A 21,110-nucleotide genomic window follows, 5' to 3' on the forward strand; every position below is an offset into this window, starting at 1 on the left:
AGGAAGGAGGAGGAGGAGGAAGATGCATTTAAGTACTGACCTGTGGCTTGCCTTGAGTATTTATCTTGATACTTTCACATTTCAGATGCAAACATTGCACTGAAAGAGCTTGTTAATATTATTGCATTTTTGTTCTTTGTTTAGCACCTTTTAATCATTTCAACTGTACTCACCACACAGCATGTTATCTTTTTTATATTTATATTTATGAGGACTATGGTTAACTGCTCCTCAGATCTCTGCAGGGTAAATCCAGACAGCTAGCTAGACTATCCGTCCAATCTGAGTTTTCTATTGCACGACTAAAACTACTTTTGAACGTATACATGTTCCACCAAAACAAGTTCCTTCCCGAGACTATTTTGCTGCGGCTGTTGCTCTGTCCGGAGCTTAGCACCGCCCATGACGATTGTGATTGGTTTAAAGAAATGCCAGTAAACCAGAGCACGTTTTTCTCCCATCCAGGAATGCTGTGTGGACTAGCCAGACCCTCCTCCGCGGCGCTGTGAGGAAGGTCTGCCATTGAGAGACTACATGACTATTGAACAGTTCAAACAACACACACAAATACAGTGGACAAATGTAATGTAGTCTGTTTACATGTAAAGTGATTCCTCTCGACTCGTTTTTATGTCTTTGTCGTTGAAAGTCTGTGTAAGTGTGTTGTAAATCACCAAAAATATTAAGAATTCAAAGTTTTCAAAATTTCCTTCAACACGTTTTATGACACACAACACACACACACACACACACACACACACACACACACACACACACACACACACACACACACACACACACACACACAGTGATGTGTAGCCCAGTGGATGCCTGCATTAATAACTTCCACTAGAGTTTGCACACGAGTCAGCTTTGCTTTCTTCCCTGAGTGAGAGCGGCCTGAGGTGACTTATTCCTGCTGGAAACTCCCCTCGTAACTCTCCTCCCTTCATGGTGGTAATATGTTATACTGCCGGTTACCCCTGGCAACCAGTGTCCTGTACCGTGTACAGGGGTTTGGAGCAGTGTGAGGGTGTTTTCCTCCACCTAAAGTGCAAACGAGCGGTTGGTTTGGAAGCTGTGACAGTTTAAAGCTTTGTGTCTAGCAACTCTTGCCATGTCACCAGAGCTGCTGACTGTCATCGTGGCCTTAGGTGAGTCAGCACTTTTTTATTTCAACATTCATACAGCGCATGTTATACTAATGTGGTATCAGGTGAGGAAAGTGTTGCTCTGCATATTTGATACAACATTACAAGTTGTATACATGTTTTTACATCAGTAATAATACAGGCTGGATTGGACATGTGGCCTGTATTAGCCTAAAGATAATACATTGAAAACAACATATAGTCTATGGCCGTATGTGTAGTATGTAGTATGCGCAGTGATGATGCATAAATATAGCAACGTGAAAGTAACCTTACACAACATGCATGTGTATGTGACTGGACATTCAGTGTCTTTTAAAAAAAAAAAAGTTTTTAGATATGATGGTGTTTATGTTTTAATTCATTTTTACACGTCAACAAAACTACATCGAAAACTGTAACTGTAACTGTGGGGGGGAGATGCCCAGACCAATTCATATGATATCAAATTAATTTAACATTTTGTTCCATGTTAAAGAATACTTCTCCACACGAATTACCGATAAAAATACCTTTTTCGTCAAAACACACAGATTCTTAAACACCAATGAGGAAAAATGTGTTTCGTGCAGAATTCTAATAAGGTCATTACCAAACGGAACCAATACTGTGTGTACAGTTCAGGCATCACATCGACATTACTGACATTCAGTGGTGGAATGTAACTAAGTACATTTACTCCAATACTGTACTAAAAACCAAATGTTGAGGTACTTTTACTTTACTTGAGTCTTTTCTTTTCATGCCACTTTCTACTTCTACTCCGCTACATTTCAGAGAGAAATATTGTACTTTTTACTCCACTACATTCAACTGACAGCTTTAGTTACTTTACACATTAAGATTTCTGCACACAAAACACATGTAGTTTATAAAATCTGATGTTTTATTCTAAATGAAACTAGCCAACAATATAACGGCCTCCAAGTCCAGCTGAAATGATCAGACCATTAAACACACAACTGTTTGGATCCTTTACACTTTCTAAAATGGGAGGATTTGTCTTTACTTTTAATACTTTAAGTACATTTTTACAGTGTGGTATTAGTACTTTTACTGAAGTAAAGGATGTGAATACTCCGTCCACCATTGCTTTCATTTGGTGTTGTAGATCCACCCCCTATTGTCTGCATACACTAACATGGACAGCATGCTATCTGTTTCTCTCCCCCCCTCAGCGTCCTGTGTAGCGTTTTGTTTAATGGTCCTGATGCTGGCGGTGGTCCTGCTCCGAAAAGATCCTTTGTGCTGCAGATTCATACACACAGTAAGGTCAACTATCTACTACGGCTGAACGATTTCGGGGGAAAAAAATTGCGATTTTTTTTGCCAAATAATGTGATTACGATTCGAAGTAAAGGCTGAACTACAATGGTGCTGTTTGGAGCAGTTGGTGAACACACTCGGTTACGTTGTAACCTTGATTCCCTGAGTGAAGAGGCTATCTCTCCAGCTGTAGGCCGCTTGGAGACGGTTCCGATCAAACTATCAGCGATTCCATGCCAGCACAGGTGCATTATAGATAACAGCGTAGGGCGTGGCCAGGCAAGCCGGTGTGTCTTAAGGTCGTGACACACCAACCAGACGGCCGACCCTCGACAGAAAAGGCAGTCGGACTGATCAGTCTCCCCGAGTTGGTCAAAAAAGTGCCTCAGAACACACCAAAGCGACGAGACGTAATACGTCTCCATAACGGAGATAACAGGCGGCGCTAATCTGTATTGTCGCCCCAAAAATGAAAACCGGCAGCTGATTGGACGAATGCGTCACGTGGGTCTGGCTTCTCTGGAAATTCAAAGCCAGACTGTCATGGCGGCTTGTTCAGAACACGATCTCATATTGTACTAAAATAGTTCACCGAAACGTGTTTCTGAAAACATTTTAAGCGAGAAATAGGCCACGCAGTTGCTGAATCTGTCTTCATTTCAGATCAACAAAGGTCAGTTCAAAAGATTTTCGTCAGATTTTGAGAGACTCATCCCGCTCCTCGTTTCCGGGTTAGCACTCTACCAATCAGATTGACCTTCTGATTCAACATGTCAAATCGGCCAAAATGGGGCCGTCAGTCCCTCGGACGGACGACAGCACAGAACACACCGAACAGACTCAAGTCGACAGCCGATTATCGTCTTGGTGTGTCTCGGGCTTTAAAGAAGTATCCACGTACCTGACCTCAGGGGGATTATCCCGTACATATGGAATATGAAACGCTGGAGAGATAGCCTCGATACGATAGAGAACAGTGTTTTCTGTGGGAGATGGTAACTCCCTTTGGGGTGGACTTTGGGCTTTTTCACTTTGTAAACCTATTACATGCACAGACAAAAAATATATAACACAATAAAGGAAAGGGAAAATGCCAAAAAGCATAATATGAGCACTTTAAAGGTCCCATGATATGGTGCTCTTTGGATGCTTTTATATAGACCTTAGTGGTCCCCTAATACTGTATCTGAAGTAATTTTTATATAGACCTTAGTGGTCCCCTAATACTGTATCTGAAGTCGCTTTTATATAGGCCTTATTGGTCCCCTAATACTGTATCTGAAGTCGCTTTTATATAGGCCTTAGTGGTCCCCTAATACTGTATCTGAAGTCTCTTTTATATAGGCCTTAGTGGTCCCCTAATACTGTATCTGAAGTCTCTTTTATATAGACCTTAGTGGTCCCCTAATACTGTATCTGAAGTCTCTTTTATATAGACCTTAGTGGTCCCCTAATACTGTATCTGAAGTCTCTTTTATATAGACCTTAGTGGTCCCCTAATACTGTATCTGAAGTCTCTTTTATATAGGCCTTAGTGGTCCCCTAATACTGTATCTGAAGTCTCTTTTATATAAACCTTAGTGGTCCCCTAATACTGTATCTGAAGTCTCTTTCCCAAAATTCAGCCTTGGTGCAGAATTACAGCCACTAGAGCCAGTCCCACAATGAGCTTTCCTTAAGATGTGCCATTGCTGTGTCTGTAGCTATTGAGGAGGAGAGGGGAGGGGCAAGGTGGAGAGTGGGGGTGTGGCCTTAACCAACTGCCACTTTGCTCGTTTGAAAGCCATGATGTCTCTCTCTCATGGGTGGGCCAAATTCTCTGGGCGGGCAAAGCAGAGAAAGGGGCTCATAAGGAGCAAGATTTCAGATCGGCCCATCTGAGCTTTCATTTTCTCAAAGGCAGAGCAGGATACCCAGGGCTCGGTTTACATCTATCACCATTTCTAGCCACTGGGCGACCACAGGCAGGCTGGGGGAACGCATATTAATGTTAAAAAAACCTCATAAAGTGAAATTTTCATGCCATGGGACCTTTAACTGAAAGATGAAATGCCCACAAACTGTATAACTGATGACAATGCAGAGGTGATTATCTTGGGAGAGAGGGAAATGTGAAGCATAGAAGTCTACCTGAATGAACTTACGCTGAGCTTCATGTAGTTTTGGTTTGAACTAGATTTTGAAATATTGATTTCAGAGATTTCCCACTCAGTGGAAGTTAAAGATGCAGTAGGTAAGACTTATAAAACTAACTTTCTGTCATAGTTGCTGAAACTGACCCTATGTTCCAGTAGAACTACATGAAGCAGGTCATTTGAAAAAACAACAACACGGCTCCTCTGGCACCACCTGTAGTGGGATTTGCAAAATGTGAAAATGTTCAGATGCACCAATCAGGGCCAGTGAGGTGTCCAACTGCATGTCAATCACTGCTCATGCACACGCATTCATTCTCCCTTGTGGGGGGAGGGGCTTAGGCGACTGTTTGGCCTTTAGCGGAAAGGGGGGAGGGACTGAGAAGTTGTCGATGGTCAAATCTTTTTGCTAAGTCCTGGATCTTCACAATCCTACCTACAACACCTTTAATCCCACTTCCCACTCTGAGGGAAATATAATGTCCATCGATGCAGTGTATGTTGAAATGAGACACATTTCCATGGACTCTCTCCTTATCTGTCGGCGCTATTCATTGTTTTTATTTTATATTTAATAAAAACATATTTATTTTGTTTCTGTTTTGTTTGAATTATACAGCTACATTAGTTTGATTAAATCATTAGTATCTTTATTTTGGTTACTTTAGGTCTGTCACTGCTTTTATTTTGAAAAGTACCATTGAGTCTGAGCCGCCAGGTGAAGTCTACATATCTGGGTAATCAGGGATGTAGCAGGTAGACTGATGGAGGGCTGATGGTTTTTTAACAGACACACAGCGAGAGAGACATGACTTTGATGATGATTGTTCTTTGTTGTAATGTTTGCTCCTATCAAAACCTGGACAATAAACGTCACAAAACACCGTCTTTTGCCTGGACGATGAACGTTTCTGACCTGCATAGAATTCACTCCTTCGGTGCCTCAGTGGCTGTTTGATTTGGAGCTTTGAGTTTGTTTTTGTTTAATTTGAACAACAGAAACTTTAACAGAAACTAACAAATCTGTGAGATAATAACTAATCCCTGATGATGTCATTTCCCAGGATGATCCTCCCCATTTCCACAGCAGGCACTCTTTGATTGGCATCAGCCAGAATGAGCACAGTGCCTCCATGAGCCAGGGAGCCACTGGACCACAGGTAAAAAGTGGGACTTTACAGCTGATGAGAACGGATCATTGCAGAGATTTAAAATGTATCTAATTCAGGGGTCTTTTAAGCCAAGGACCCCTTAACTGAAAGAGAGAGGGAGCAGGGACCCCCTACTACATCGCAAACATTTGATTAAATTGTATAAAATGAAGTTGCATATTAAATTGGGCCTACAGTAACGTGTAGGGATGGCCTAAAGCCTTTATAGATACCTTTGTTTGCATAGAATGCTGAGCTATTAAAGGTGCTCTAAGCGATGTTGGGTGACGTTACTTCTAGTTGACGTTCAAAGAATTGTCAAACAAAACGGAGGCTAGCTCGCCCCTCCCTCCTCCTCATCCCGTCCCCTACCCCTCCCTTCCGTGCTTCCTTAGAAAGTCATGTGGAAGTAGCTTACGTGCTAATGCTGCTGCGATGATGGCTCAACCAAATCCTTCTTGTCAGTTATTGGCTGGAACACAGTTTGTTATCAAAGTCAAGTCAAATCAAGTGGGTTTTATTGTCATTTCAACAATATACACTGTATATAGACAACGTTTCACCAAGAGGTGTTACACATTTAAAATATATGAAAAACGACATTATATACAAATGACATTATATACAAACGACATTCGAGACAGGCTACATTTAGTGTACACACATTATAGACTTTACATTAAGTGCAATTACTACTTAAAGTACAGCATTTGACAGACAAGGGACAGGGCAGACAACAGACAACAAAAGACAGGGCATAAGTAGACTTGTAACAGAGCATTGATTGAGGTAGGATTTTAGCAGCATAAAAAAGGTGCAGGAGTGCATTTCAGTTCTGTGTAAAAAAAATATTTGAATAATGTTTTGTTGTTCAACAGTCTGACTCCTTGAGGGAAGAAGCTCTTCACCATTCTGGAGGTTCTGGCAGTTATACTGCAGTACCTTCTACCTGATGGCAGTAAGGAGAAGAGTGCATGGGACGGGAGTGTTATGTCCTTAACAATGCTTATGGCTTGACAGTGGGTGTTGTAGATGTCAGAGAGGGACGGAAGAGAGGCCCCAGTGATCTTTTCAGCTGTCCTCACAATCCGCTGCAGGGCCTTTCGTTCTGCAGCAGTGCAGTTACCAAACCACGCTGTGATGGCACTGCTAAGGATACTCTCAATAGTCCCTCTGTAGAAGGTTGTCAGTATGGGGTAGGGAAGGTGTGCTTTCCGCAGCTTCCGCAGAAAGTAGAGGCGTTGCTGGGCTTTCTTTGTGATGTATGATGTATGTTTGAAGTCAATGATAAGTTCTTTTGTTTTGTCCACATTGAGGGACAGGTTGTTGTGAGTGCACTAGTTGCTGAGCTGTGTCACCTCCTCTCTGTACAGGACCTCATTGTCTCTGCTTATCAGACCCACCACAGTTGTGTCATCAGCGAATTTGATGATGTGGTTTGAGCTGTGTGTAGCTGCACAGTCATGGGTTAGAAGTGTGAACAGCAGGGGGCTGAGCACGCAGCCTTGAGGGGCTCCTGTGTTCAGCATGGTGGTGTTGGAGATCTTGTTTCCTATACTGACTGCCTGCGGTCCTCCTACCAGGAAGTCCAGGACCCAATTGCAGAGGATAGTGTTCAAACCCAGCTGATCCAGTTTCTTTACCAGCTGCTGAGGAATAATGGTGTTGAATGCTCAGCTGAAATCGATAAACAGCATTCTGACATAAGTGTCCTTTGTATCCAGATGTGTGAGAGCCAGAGGAGCAGCAGTGGTGATGGCATCATCCGTGGACCGGTTGGGACGATACGCAAACTGCATAGGGTCCAGTGTGACAGGTAGCTGGGACTTGATGTGTCTCATGACTAGCCTTTCGAAGCACTTCTTGATGGTGGATGTAAGTGCAACTGGGCGGTAGTCATTGAGACAGGTCACTGTGGATTTTTTTGGTTTAGGGATGATGGTGGTGGTCTTGAAACAGGTAGGGACAACAGTGGAGCTCAGAGAGATGTTGAAGACATCGGTCAGGACGTCAGCCAGTTGGTCTGGACATTCTCTCAGCACACAACCTGACATTCGGTCTGGCCCAGCAGCATTCCTCGGGTTGACTCTGAGCAGTTTTCCTCACTTCAGAGGTGGACAGATATAGCACCTGGTTGTTGGGGGGAGGGGTGGCTATTGTGTCATTCATTATGTTTGGTGGTGCAGGTTGGCCAGTTTGTTTTTGTTGGCGTTTGTGGAGCATGGGCTGTCTACAGAGGCCGCATTTTTTTTACAGTGCGTTCAGGGGACAGGCAGCTAGCGGATAATGAGGAGATGTTTTTCTGTATGTGACAAAACATGTTGTAGCCTAAAAAACGTGTGACATCGCTTAGAGCACCTTTAACATAATAATTGCTGGCATTATTTTATAAATCATGTTTTAATGTTACACATACATGTGGCACTGTATCTGTGGATGACCACCTTACTTTTAGGCCAGTAAGCCTACCATCAATGGGTTTTTTTCACAAATAGGCTGATTCATATTTGCTAATAATATGTTGAATTCATGTTAACACATCACTGGACCCCCTGTTGAAGATCTCTGATCCAATGCATCTGCCAGAAATTTCATATCTGATATTTTTTTGTGCATGTGTGTGGTATGTAATCCAGCTTTCTGGAAGGCTGTTTATAATAGGGAAGCCCGATGACTACCACCTGAACGGGGCTCTGCCCAGGCTGCCTTCCTATGACAGCGTTTGCAGGAAGGATCGGCAGAGACAGATCCACAGTATGATCTCACAGCGATTCAGCCTCTGCGGCGGCCGCAACCAGGTGAGCAGACGCACAGCTACAGATTCTGTTCAGTCCTGTGGGAAGTTCCACAAACATGTAGTTTTCCCTGCACACATTTAATTGACTTGACAATGGTTTAAAAATAATAGTTCTATATTTTTGGAAAATACACTTATTAACCTCCTTTCTAAGAGTGATATGTGAAGATCGATTCCGCTCTCATGTCTGTGGGATAGGTATGGAATTGGTAGTTTATATCAACAATGTTTCATTTCCGGGATTGCTCCTGGTGTCGCTGGAAATTCTGCTGGATGTCCCTCATTTTTGTCCAAATGTACGTCACCTTCCTCTTTCTTTGTGTTGGCGTTCTAAACTCCAGTGGATTCATGAGGACTATGGTTAACTGCTCCTCAGATCTCTGCAGGGTAAACCCAGACAGCTAGCTAGACTATCTGTCCAATCTGACTTTTCTGATGCACGACTAAAACAATTTTTGAATGTACACATGTGCAGAGGCACCATTAGCCTGCACAAGACGATTGTCTCGCACGTTTTTCTCCCATCCTGGAATGCTGTGTGGACTAGCCAGGCCTTCCTCCGCAACAATGTGGAACTATGGAACTGGAGTCAGGAGGTAATTAGCCTAGCTTAGCATAAAGACTACAAGCAGGGTAAACAGTTAGCCTAGCTTGCTCCACAGGTCAGGTAAATATGCTTGCTGACACCTCTAAAGCTCACTAATTAACATGTATCTGTATTTGTTTTCCTGTATCAACATATTAAGTAAAAATGAGATTTTGTGGTTTTCCAAGGATGTTGTAATTATTAGCTTGAAAAACAGTTTATCCATCCACCCAGCACCTCTGAGAGACATCTCCAGCTGCAGCATGGGTCTCTAGCCATGGCTAGTCGACACAGGTTGGAGATCTCTGTACAAGAAAGATGCTACCAAACCTGGCAACCTCACTGTGACAACAAGACTTTGGGAAGTATTGCACGCCAATAAATAGTTCTCAGGGGTAGTTGCACGTAACTTCAACAAAAACACAAATCGTCATTCTTACATCTCTGTTTGAGTACAGATTCAAAACATGATACAAAGTGTTAGCGAGTTTTAGAGGGGCCAGAGGCATGGGGGTCATCCCTATGTTCCCCGGGTCCTATGTTCCCTAGGTCCTATGTTCCCCGGTTCCCCGGGTCCTATGTTCCCCGGGTCCTATGTTCCCGGTTTTTCCCAAAAAGGGAACTATGTTCCCCTGTAGCAATACATACCGGGGAGCATAGGACCCTTTTTTTGTTAGGGTAACCCTAACCCCAAACAGCCCGTAGGCCTACATAGGCCTATTTGCCATGGAATTTGGCAGTAATGGTGGAAAAAGTAACAGACCCTTTTTTGAAAAAGGGTCCTATGTTCCCCAGTCTCATACAAATAGGGGAACATAGGACCCAGGGAACATAGACATGCTCCTGAGGCATGCTAGCTGTTTTCCACTGCATTTAGCCTTTATGCTAGGCTTATCACGGACAATTGAAGGAATATGCCAAATTAAGAGTTATTTCTGTAAATTAAGTTACAACAACCTTCTCCACAGCACTGCAAAGGAAGGTCTGGACACACAGCATTCTGGGATGGGAGAAAAACGTGCTCTGGTTTATTGGCATTTCTTTAAACCAATCACAATCGCAATGGGTGCTAATGCGTAGTTTCTGTCTCCCCCATGAGAAATTCTAAGTAATGATAACAAAACTGTCAGCGTGTCCACCTGATACAAGCCTTCCGTGATTGCGCACCCCCCCACCCCTCCTCCACACAGTTACTAGTAGCCAAGGAGGACACGGAGGATTAAAAAAACATGATGGACTCTTCAGAAGAGGTCATTATCTTCACTCGAGTTTCTGCGCGGGAAAGTCGCCGGACACCACAATCTTCTGAACATAGTCATACTGAGAAATACAGAGAGAGTTGTGTGGAGCTGATAGTCTTAATTAGCTTTGTAGCAACTCATTTGGCAATGGCTTGAATGTAACGGACGTTCATTAATATCAAAAAGTTACGCACTAAAGCTTTAATAGAACAGACAGATTTAAACATCCATGTTTCTTTAAAAATATGTTTGGGTTGATGGATGGTAGATACAATATAAACATTTACATTTACTTTACTCTCGAATAATATCTCCACGTCTTTTTCTCCTAACTAACTTTACTACTTTATTTCACCTCCTCTGGTTTGTTTTGCGCAGTTCCATTCGTTTCCGAGCCAAACACAAACCAAACCTTCCAAATTTCTTGCCGGAAAACAGACCAATCTGGAAACACTGACTTGTTGGCTCGTTTCTGCAGCTGGCCAATTAAAAACAGACGCTTCCCTTCATTCATCACCCGCCAAATTGGCTCGTACTTTACAATGTTATACCAGCCAAAGTTCATTTTTACCGGCATTTGGCAGGTTGGCAGGTGTCAATTTAAAGCCCTGATTACATCATATTATTTCCTTTGTCCCATTGCATTCTAGCCTCCACCAACGTATGAAGAAACCCTTCGCCAGTCCTTTGACATATCCCCGGCAGATCTGCGCTCTCTGGATGTTTATCTATCAATTCACCCCCAGGATCACTCATCAAATCTCAATGAAGACGCACACAACCCCGGTCAACCCCCCGACAGCGCTCCAGGGACCGCCTCCCTCCTGCTGCCCAGCACATAGCTCCAGGTTTCTTCTGATGGGCCTAGAGTTTGTTTCCAAGCTGCAGCATGAGGGAGAAGGCTTCAGGGGTTAGAGCCAAGCGGTTGGCGCCATCAGGGACAAGAGAAGAGTTACAGGAAGGGAATCCTTGTGCTTTGAGGCGGAGCTGTTGATAGATCTCTGTGTAATAATGACTATGACTGTATACTCCCCAAAAGGTGACAATGACACATCTCTGCATTGTCCAATTCTATTGATGGCAGGTTTTACATTGTGTTTTTCCAAGAATGGTATAATGGAGGATGGATTCAAAGGTTTGACAAATATGATTCTTTAAAGATCAGGATATTTTTGGACTAAAGCGTCTCATTCAATGTCTTTGTATTGAACAGATTTTATACCAATTAAATCCTGAATGTTCAGTGTTTCAATGAGACTTTTACTCTTATAAGAGTCTATAAAACCTCTGAAACATTTAGACCATCATAGGATGCTAACGCCGTCCACTGACAGACACCCTGAATAATTACATTCTTTTGGGACTACAATCGTAAAATGCACGAAAACAACTGACGGTATGTTTTCTATGTAGTTACAGAAAGAACCTCTATAGACCCAATCGCAATGTTTGTTTCCAATAACTTCCAGGTAGAAAACTCTTGCGTCCTGTACAAACAATTTAACGAGAAACAACTGGATATACTCTCATCTCCTTCATCTAAAATGCATGTTGGATGCTTTCATATGTCAACACTTAACGTAACGTTATGTAACGTTAGCTTAGAGACCTAGTTTAGCTGTTAAGCCACAGACTAAAGAAAATGACACAAGTTATCGTTTCTTATTTTACGAAAGTAGTTCACTCATTAGTAGTACATTTTAGAAAGTGTAAAGGATCCAAATAGTTTGTGTGTTTAATGGTCTGACCATTTCAGCTGGACTTGGAGGCCGTTATATTGTTGGCTAGTTTCATTTATAATAAAACATCAGATTTTATAAACTACATGTGTTTTGTGTGCAGAAATCTTAATGTGTAAAGTAACTAAAGCTGTCAGATGAATGTAGTGGAGTAAAAAGTACAATATTTCTCGCTGAAATAGAGTAGCGGAGTAGAAGTAGAAAGTGGCATGAAAAGAAAAGACTCAAGTAAAGTACAAGTACCTCAACATTTGGACTGAAGTACAGTACAGTACATTCCACCACTGGTTGAAATGCGTACTTTAAAAGCAAACATTGACTTTCACACTGAGTTTCTACACACATTTCCAAACAGCAAAAGTAAAAAGATTGACCAAAAAAAAAAACAATCTCGAAAAGTTTCACTCTCATAGAGGTCTTTTTGGCAAGACCAAGCATCGTTTAAACAGTAACTGTGTTTGGATTGCGCTCATCACCAATTACTGGTACTTTGAGTTTGAGAGGTAAAGTACGACAGCACAGTTTCTCTTTAAACGGATCAAACACTAACCTCAGAAAACACAAACCAACCCCAACCAGAAAGCATCTGGGACAACTAGACTGCACTTTGTTGTTTGTGCATCCACTGATACTGACCTGGACTGAGAACCAATAACGTGGTGGCTATTCAGTAACTTCATGACTCATTTTTCTTTTTTAAAGGTCCCATGGCACCACCACCCTCCACCTTGCCCTCCCTCCCCCTCTCCTCCTCAATAGCATTTAAAGCTACAGACACAGAAATGGCACATCCTAAGGAAAGCTCATTGTGGGACTGGCTCTAGTGGCTGTAATTCTGCACCAAGGCAAGTCTCGGGAAAGAGACTTCAGATACAGTATTAGGGGACCACTAAGGTCTATATAAAAGAGACTTCAGATACAGTATTAGGGGACCACTAAGGCCTATATAAAAGAGACTTCAGATACAGTATTAGGGGACCACTAAGGTCTATATAAAAGAGACTTCAGATACAGTATTAGGGGACCACTAAGGTCTACATAAAAGAGACTTCAGATACAGTATTAGGGGACCACTAAGGTCTATATAAAAGAGACTTCAGATACAGTATTAGGGGACCACTAAGGTTTATATAAAAGAGACTTCAGATACAGTATTAGGGGACCACTAAGACCTATATAAAAGAGACTTCAGATACAGTATTAGGGGACCACTAAGGCCTATATAAAAGAGACTTCAGATACAGTATTAGGGGACCACTAAGGTCTATATAAAAGAGACTTCAGATACAGTATTAGGGGACCACTAAGGCCTATATAAAAGAGACTTCAGATACAGTATTAGGGGACCACTAACGTCTATATAAAAGAGACTTCAGATACAGTATTAGGGGACCACTAAGGTCTATATAAAAGAGACTTCAGATATAGTATTAGGGGACCACTAAGGTCTATATAAAAGAGACTTCAGATACAGTATTAGGGGACCACTGAGGTCTATATAAAAGAGACTTCAGATACAGTATTAGGGGGACCACTAAGGTCTATATAAAAGAGACTTCAGATACAGTATTAGGGGGACCACTAAGGTCTATATAAAAGAGACTTCAGATACAGTATTAGGGGACCACTAAGGCCTATATAAAAGAGACTTCAGATACAGTATTAGGGGACCACTGAGGTCTATATAAAAGAGACTTCAGATACAGTATTAGGGGACCACTAAGGTCTATATAAAAGAGACTTCAGATACAGTATTAGGGGGGACCACTAAGGTCTATATAAAAGAGACTTCAGATACAGTATTAGGGGACCACTAAGGTCTATATAAAAGAGACTTCAGATACAGTATTAGGGGACCACTAAGGTCTATATAAAAGAGACTTCAGATACAGTATTAGGGGACCACTAAGGTCTATATAAAAGAGACTTCAGATACAGTATTAGGGGACCACTAAGGTCTATATAAAAGAGACTTCAGATACAGTATTAGGGGGACCACTAAGGCCTATATAAAAGAGACTTCAGATACAGTATTAGGGGACCACTAAGGCCTATATAAAAGAGACTTCAGATACAGTATTAGGGGGACCACTAAGGTCTATATAAAAGAGACTTCAGATACAGTATTAGGGGACCACTAAGGCCTATATAAAAGAGACTTCAGATACAGTATTAGGGGACCACTAACGTCTATATAAAAGAGACTTCAGATACAGTATTAGGGGACCACTAAGGTCTATATAAAAGAGACTTCAGATATAGTATTAGGGGACCACTAAGGTCTATATAAAAGAGACTTCAGATACAGTATTAGGGGACCACTGAGGTCTATATAAAAGAGACTTCAGATACAGTATTAGGGGACCACTAAGGTCTATATAAAAGAGACTTCAGATACAGTATTAGGGGACCACTAAGGTCTATATAAAAGAGACTTCAGATACAGTATTAGGGGACCACTAAGGCATGTATAAAAGCATCCAAAAAGCAGCATGTCATAGAAAAACAGTGTAGCAGATTTTAAAGAATCTAACTGCTTACACTTGTGGTTTAAGGAACTACATATAGTATATTACTCAATCAGACAGTGATTTGGCCTCCACCATGTAAGAAATAGAATGTCATGTCTGCAAACTCCACGAATCCATAATTCGTTCTGCTTCATGACCATGCACCAACTCCCCCTGCATACCACAAGCCTCTGAAATACAACTCTTCCCGTTTATCTCCTAATTCCCGTTAAAGGCTCTTTCAAAGACATGCTGATAAAATATGTCGCTGATAAGCTCGTATCATTCAAAACACATTTTATACACAGATTGTTCATATAAAGACCATTGCCTTTCACCCAAGTGACTGAATAATCATAAATCTTAGGAGGTATCATTCTTAAGATTTCAGTGTCTTCCCTATCTTTGTGGAAGACTTAAGTGCGAGTGCTTGGCGGGGGGGTTTAGGCGTCCTTCCTCAAGAAAATGTTACGTTTTTCAATGTAAAATGTCCCCATACATTTTGCGTCTCTTTGTAGTCGCTGTGTGTCTCTTTGTGGTAGTTTTGCGTCTCTTTTTCCACATCGTTTTGTAGCGCTATTATCACCACATCTGTGGCTAAAACATTGGAAAAGCTCGAGCAGATAATTAAGAAACTGCACTCAGAAAGCTCAAAGACAAAACTATCTAAAGAAGTCCAACTACAATCATTAGATCTGAGAAAAGTCTTTTAGTTACATTCATTTGGCTTAGGTGCTGCACCTGATCTTATAATGGCAGGGAAAACCCTGCTTATGGTTAATTATTTTTTTATTAATGAATTATTAATTATATTCTGTAACTTCAATATATGAAGAAAAAAGACCTGCTTTGTCAATGTGCAATGCAGACCCTGATATAGTTAATCAAACTGAGGAGCACATAAACTAGGGGCACATTAACTAGATTAATCAGAGTCAAATTCCTTGTTTGTTTACGCAAACCTGGCCAATAAAGCTGATTCTGATTCTGCAGAAGTGATTGTAGGACATCTTGTGGTCTGTTTTGGTATTGCACCTTACCAACCATTACAGCTGGCCCTTGAAGCACTTACCAACAAACTACAGTAGTCTATATCTTTGACGTTACAGTTCCGGGATTGCTCCGTTGCCGCCGGAACATCCGCCGGATTTCACTCATTTAGGCCGGATATCCGTTGCCTTGGGCTTCCTTTGTGTTGGCGTTCTAAACTCTGGTGGATTTCTGAGGACTATGGTTAACTGCTCCTCAGATCTCTGCAGGGTAAATCCAGACAGCTAGCTAGACTATCTGTCCAACCTGAGTTTTCCGTTGCACGACTAAAACTACTTCTAAACGTAAACACGTTCCACCAAAACAAGTTCCTTCCCGAGGCTATTTAGCAGAGGCACCGTGGCTTTTCTCCGCCCAAGACGATTGCGATTGGTTTAAAGAAATGCCAATAAACCAGAGCACGTTCTCCTCCCATCCAGGAATGTTGCGTGGACTAGCCAGACCCTCCTCCGCAGCGCTGTGGAGGAAACTCTGGCAAAGCGAGACTACCAACATACTAACGTACTAATATAAGCCATGATAATACCCTTGACACAAAACCCAAGTCATTAAATGTAGATTTAAACATGAATACAGTAAATACACTATTATATTCAGTATTACGGTAATGGCGCCGCAGTTAATCAAAGTGGTAAGTTCCCAGTGAATTACTGTAATCAATGACTTCAGCCCGTGGTTATGCACCAATCAGTGTTCAAAGTTCACTTTCTACATGAACTAGTTCAAAGTTCAGTTCACAGTTCCAAAAATGAACTAGTTTGTAGTTCTTTTTTTCTATATGTTGCTGCGAGCTATTATTTTTCAAAAGTATTGCCGGTGGGCAAAGTTTGCACAGAAATGTAAGATTTTTCTCATCCTCACCGACCTTGTCATAAAACTAGTTTAAATGATCATACGACGCCTCCTTGCTGCTTTGTCGCCTAGCTACATGCTGCTGTCGCCTCCATGCTGCTTTTTGTTTTGATGACGCATGCGGCGGTGCGACACTGGTGGCTGGTGTTGCCAGATTGGGTGTTTTTTCCGCTACATATTAAGGCCCGTTTACGGTGCGTTTTAGCCGGGTTTTCGCCTGGAAGGCTCTTTAGAAATCTGGCACCCTATTGAACGAAGTTAAACTGAGAGAGCGTGCCGTTCACAGACACCAGAATGAACGAGTTCACAGTAACGTTCATCAGGCAGTAATACAGTACGTTCAGTTCACGTGCGCCCAAAATATGAACGAGTTCATGAACTATCGTTCAATGAACGCGTTCAGGCACAACACTGGCACCAATACCACACGAAAGCCTACAAATCTTTCGCCGCAGCCTAAAAACACATCTCTTCCGACTGCACCTTGGATAATTAACCAAACAAAACAAACGTACAGTTGCACTTTCATGTGGCTCTTTGTAGTTTGGCTTATTTAAAGCTAATGTATTTGCACTTACTTCTTGCTGTCTGGAGTTTGCACCTTCAAGGTTGAAAGCATTTAATTGGAAGTCGCTTTGGATAAAAGTGCATCTGTGGTGTAGCCAGTCCTCAGAGATAGAGCTGGCAATGCGAGGTTAGACCCTTAACTGACCCCGTTAACACAAAATCTGTCAAAACTTCAGTGGAAACATTTTATTGTTATGTCATGTGTACATAAACTGAAAACGGAACTTCTGTTTTTATAGGTGCAATAGCGTTTGTCACATAATGATGGGGACAGGAAGCCAAGGAAGAGGCCCAGAGTCTGCAGGTTTCCACTGACTCAGCTCTGCTCTCTGGCTGCTGTTCACTTAGATCTCCAGAAATCCGTCAAAGTGTCAACGCAAATCCTCCTTGATTCCGGCCAAACACAAGAATACCTGGGAAACAATAAGGTCCCAGTCCAGTCCAGGTGGTCTTAGACCATGTCCACCAGTTTAAACTTGCCCTCCTGTTTGACTGGCAGGACGCTGATGAAGGTCTTGTAGAGCACCGCTCCCTTTGGCAGCTTGGTGATGACCTGGGTGGCCTCGGGGCTGCGTGGGTGGGGGACGTAGACCTCCTTGGTGAACCTGACGTAGCCGTCCTCCAGAGCAAAGAGCGTCTTGTTGGTTCCCATCCCCACCTGCGGGACAGGGAAGACAAGACAAGGTGAGAATGTGTACATTTTCAATCAGTCAGATCAACAGTCACTGAACTAAATGAGTTGAAAAAGTGTACGTCTCTGTTGAGTTAAAAAAAAAGACAACCGAAAATCTAAAATTAAGGGTTATGAAGTAATTTGATTAAAATGTAAAATGACTAGGATTATTTAGTTTCATTGGCCCTCATTTATGAAACGTGCGTGCGACCTAAAACAGGCGTAGGACGGGCGTACGCCGAGACAGAGTCAGGGTGGTGGTCCAGCACGGGGGGGGGGGGGGGGTGGAGGACACACGCTCTCCCTCACAGCTGTTGCCTGGCTCTGACTCATGAAAAAAAACACGAGTAAAATAAAAGACACTGCACAAACTCCGCTACTGTGTGTTTATTTAAATATAGGTACACCATGTAGGCCTAAGAGATTGCAAAACAAGCCTGTATATTACTATTAGGACTATAGCATACATATGTCAAGGATGTACATTAAATAAACTTCAGCTGGAGTCCGATTTACCACGGCAACACTGTTGACTGCATCAGTGATCTCTTTCCAGTCCCCATTCTTTCTACAGCCTTTAATAACAGTTGTCAGGCTGCCAAATAGTACACACGTTGGAGCAAATGAACCTGAGACATCAGGGTTTCAATCTCCACCTCTGAAAAGTGCCGCTTCTCGGCCGGATTACGTCTCGCCGTGTCGTCAATTGTAGGGGCGAGGCCTCAAAACCCAGAATATATTGGGTTGGGTATATTATTTTACGATTGTTTCCAGCCGCTGCATTTATCAATGTACGACCATTCTTACGCCGTGATTGGTGCGATACGATACGTTTCGTGAATCACACGTGGAGCCTGTCGTGAGATGATTTCTGCGCTCATATCTGCGCTGGTTTCTACGTTAGGTTGATAAATGAGGGCCATTTAGTTGGGGATTCTATGGGGATCATGGGATAGGAAAGGTAAAAAATAAGCCTTGGCTTCAGCCTGTTCCTTTTTCGGGTTAGCTACGGCGGCAAATTGTGGGGAATACTTGTTTCTTTCGTGTACGTCAACCGAAATAAAATCCATCCTCATCAACAGTCTTTGATACAGAGAGTGAAACTTACATGTGCTCCTGGATGATACCTCATCAGCCTCTGTGTTGCCAGGATGTTCCCCGCATGGACGAAGTTTCCTTGTGACCAAATGAAAAGAGATAGTAGATCACCTAAACTGTCATACGTTATCAGGTAGGGGCGTTTTCATTTTTTTGTCCACCCCATTTACATCTATGAGGACAGGCTAAATCACAAACACAACTCTCTGAATCGTACAATACAGCACGATACGCAGGAAAATGTCTAATTGGGATTATTTTTGGACTGACATTGCCATTGCGATATCATTCAGGAAATTGGAGGGAATGATCGTTTTTGTATCATTATGCTCACTGAAAAATATCAAAATTCAAATGACTATAGCGTGATTTCTGCGAGGATCTGTACCGATAAAAAGTGAGTTTTCTTTAGTCTGTAGGGTAGGACCAGCACCACAATACTTCATTCTGAATGGTGGTGATGGCGCAGTGGATATGACACATGCCTTTGGTGTGGGAGACCTGGGTTTGATTCCCACTGTGATACATCAACCAATGTGTCCCTGAGCAAGACACCTAACCCCTAGTTGCACCCCCAATCAATTTTGACACCAATTGAGATACTGAGATATCAACAACTACTGTAGTTTATGACAAACTATGATTACATTTATCTGAGGCTGGGGAGGGATGGATGGATAATATGGACAATAAAATTAAATAAGTAAAATTAAATAAATAAAATCTAATAAATAAAATATCTGTCATGTGATTGCAGTAGACATACAATAAAAACAAAAAAATGTATGTTTGTGTGTGTGTGTGTATATATATATCAAATACGCACACCCCTAGTGCTATGGTAGAGTGTGTGCAAGAACAGTGTGGAAGAACAGCTACAGCACTTATGGGAAATGGTTTTAGAATAATGTATTATTACCATCCTGTTTCTTGAAGCCATATCTCCGACCAGGGCTCTTTCCACCGACGTTCTTACTGCTGCCGCCAGCCTTCTTAGACGCAAACCTCACAGAGTCTATCAGAGAGGTCTGGCCAGGCACCAACACACCTGCAACCAGCAGCACAGAGAAATCCATGTCACGTCACAAACACCCCAGTTTCCATATCCAGTGGTGTAGTCTACGTGATACGCAGGTATACGCAGTATACCCACTAAGAAAGCTCCAGGACTTCCATATACCCACTTAAAAATGCCCAATGACACGCTACGAAATACTTTCCATTATAAGTTTGATATATTTGGAATTGTCATCTGTGTTTTTCTTCTTCATATAGGCTAAATAAAGCTATTTCCACCGTAAAATGGTGCATTCAAGTTTATCCGAATAGAGGAAATGAAGTCGTTGATGCTCAAAACTTCCCTGGGGGAGGACACTCAGACCCCCTACTATGATATGCCCCCCAAAGGCAGATTCTGGCCAAATATATATATATATATATACACATACATACAGTGGTGATCATACGTTTATGAACCAATGCTAAAGTTGACTAAAAAGAGGAATAAAAAAAAAAAATCTATATAGGTTTTATATAGTACTGGGTATACAGTACAGTATACCCACTACAAATACATTTACACACGTGTCATACGCCAGTAATTCTCTATGAACCCATGAAGTCGTTTCTAACATGATGTGTGTTATCCAACTTTTCAGTGACATTCATACTAATTAAACCCATTCCCACTTTTTCAACTATTCTCACTAATTCACCTTCTTCTTACACATTCAAGCCAGCAATCCAGTGTAGCGTCAGCCTTTCAACAGACAGCATTCACACCGCAATTTCTTCAGAAAAGGCATTCTCTAATTAACGTTTGTTATTTACACAGGCATCAAGAATCTTGACATGCCATTCAGTGCTATACAGTCTATGGTTAACTCACACATTGAAACGCTAACGTTAACTCGGCTAGTTAGCTAACTTAGCATGTAACATTTAAAACCTTATAAAATGTTTACAGAAAGCACGGAGCAGCTGAGAATAAATAAACACATGTCTCTCCTTTTTTTCTACATTTGCGGAAAATGTATGAAATACTCATTTAGATATTTGTTACCTGCTCTAGACTTGAGCATCAAGGACGCCAGCGATGCCATCTTGAATGATGTCATTTACGTATTTGCGTCACATCCGGATACGTTCGCTGCCTTCAAGTCCCCAAGAAAGACGCTAGATCGTACCAGCTCACTGAAAATACTTTTTACCATGTATAAGTAACCAAGTTGTGGCTAAATGCCGTCAAAAGTAACGATAACGTCTGCTTAATTAAGGCAATACTACAACCAATA

The 21,110-nt window shown here is 42.0% G+C and overlaps 1 protein-coding gene across 1 annotated transcript; it reads right to left on the reverse strand.

Annotated features, from left to right (window-relative positions):
- Positions 1-17,216: 17,216 nt before the first annotated feature.
- mrpl27 (mitochondrial ribosomal protein L27) lies at positions 17,217-20,957 on the reverse strand. The gene is made up of 4 exons (XM_078279672.1): positions 20,879-20,957; positions 19,736-19,864; positions 18,827-18,894; positions 17,217-17,703 (listed from the first exon to the last, which is right to left on the reverse strand). The coding sequence occupies exons 1-4, from the start codon at positions 20,931-20,933 to the stop codon at positions 17,497-17,499; spliced, it is 459 nt and encodes a 152-aa protein (XP_078135798.1). The 5' UTR covers positions 20,934-20,957; the 3' UTR covers positions 17,217-17,496.
- Between the last annotated feature and the right edge of the window lie 153 nt (positions 20,958-21,110).

Source organism: Sander vitreus, chromosome 21 (genome assembly GCF_031162955.1).
Source record: "Sander vitreus isolate 19-12246 chromosome 21, sanVit1, whole genome shotgun sequence".
NCBI classification, from domain to species: Eukaryota; Metazoa; Chordata; class Actinopteri; order Perciformes; family Percidae; genus Sander; species Sander vitreus.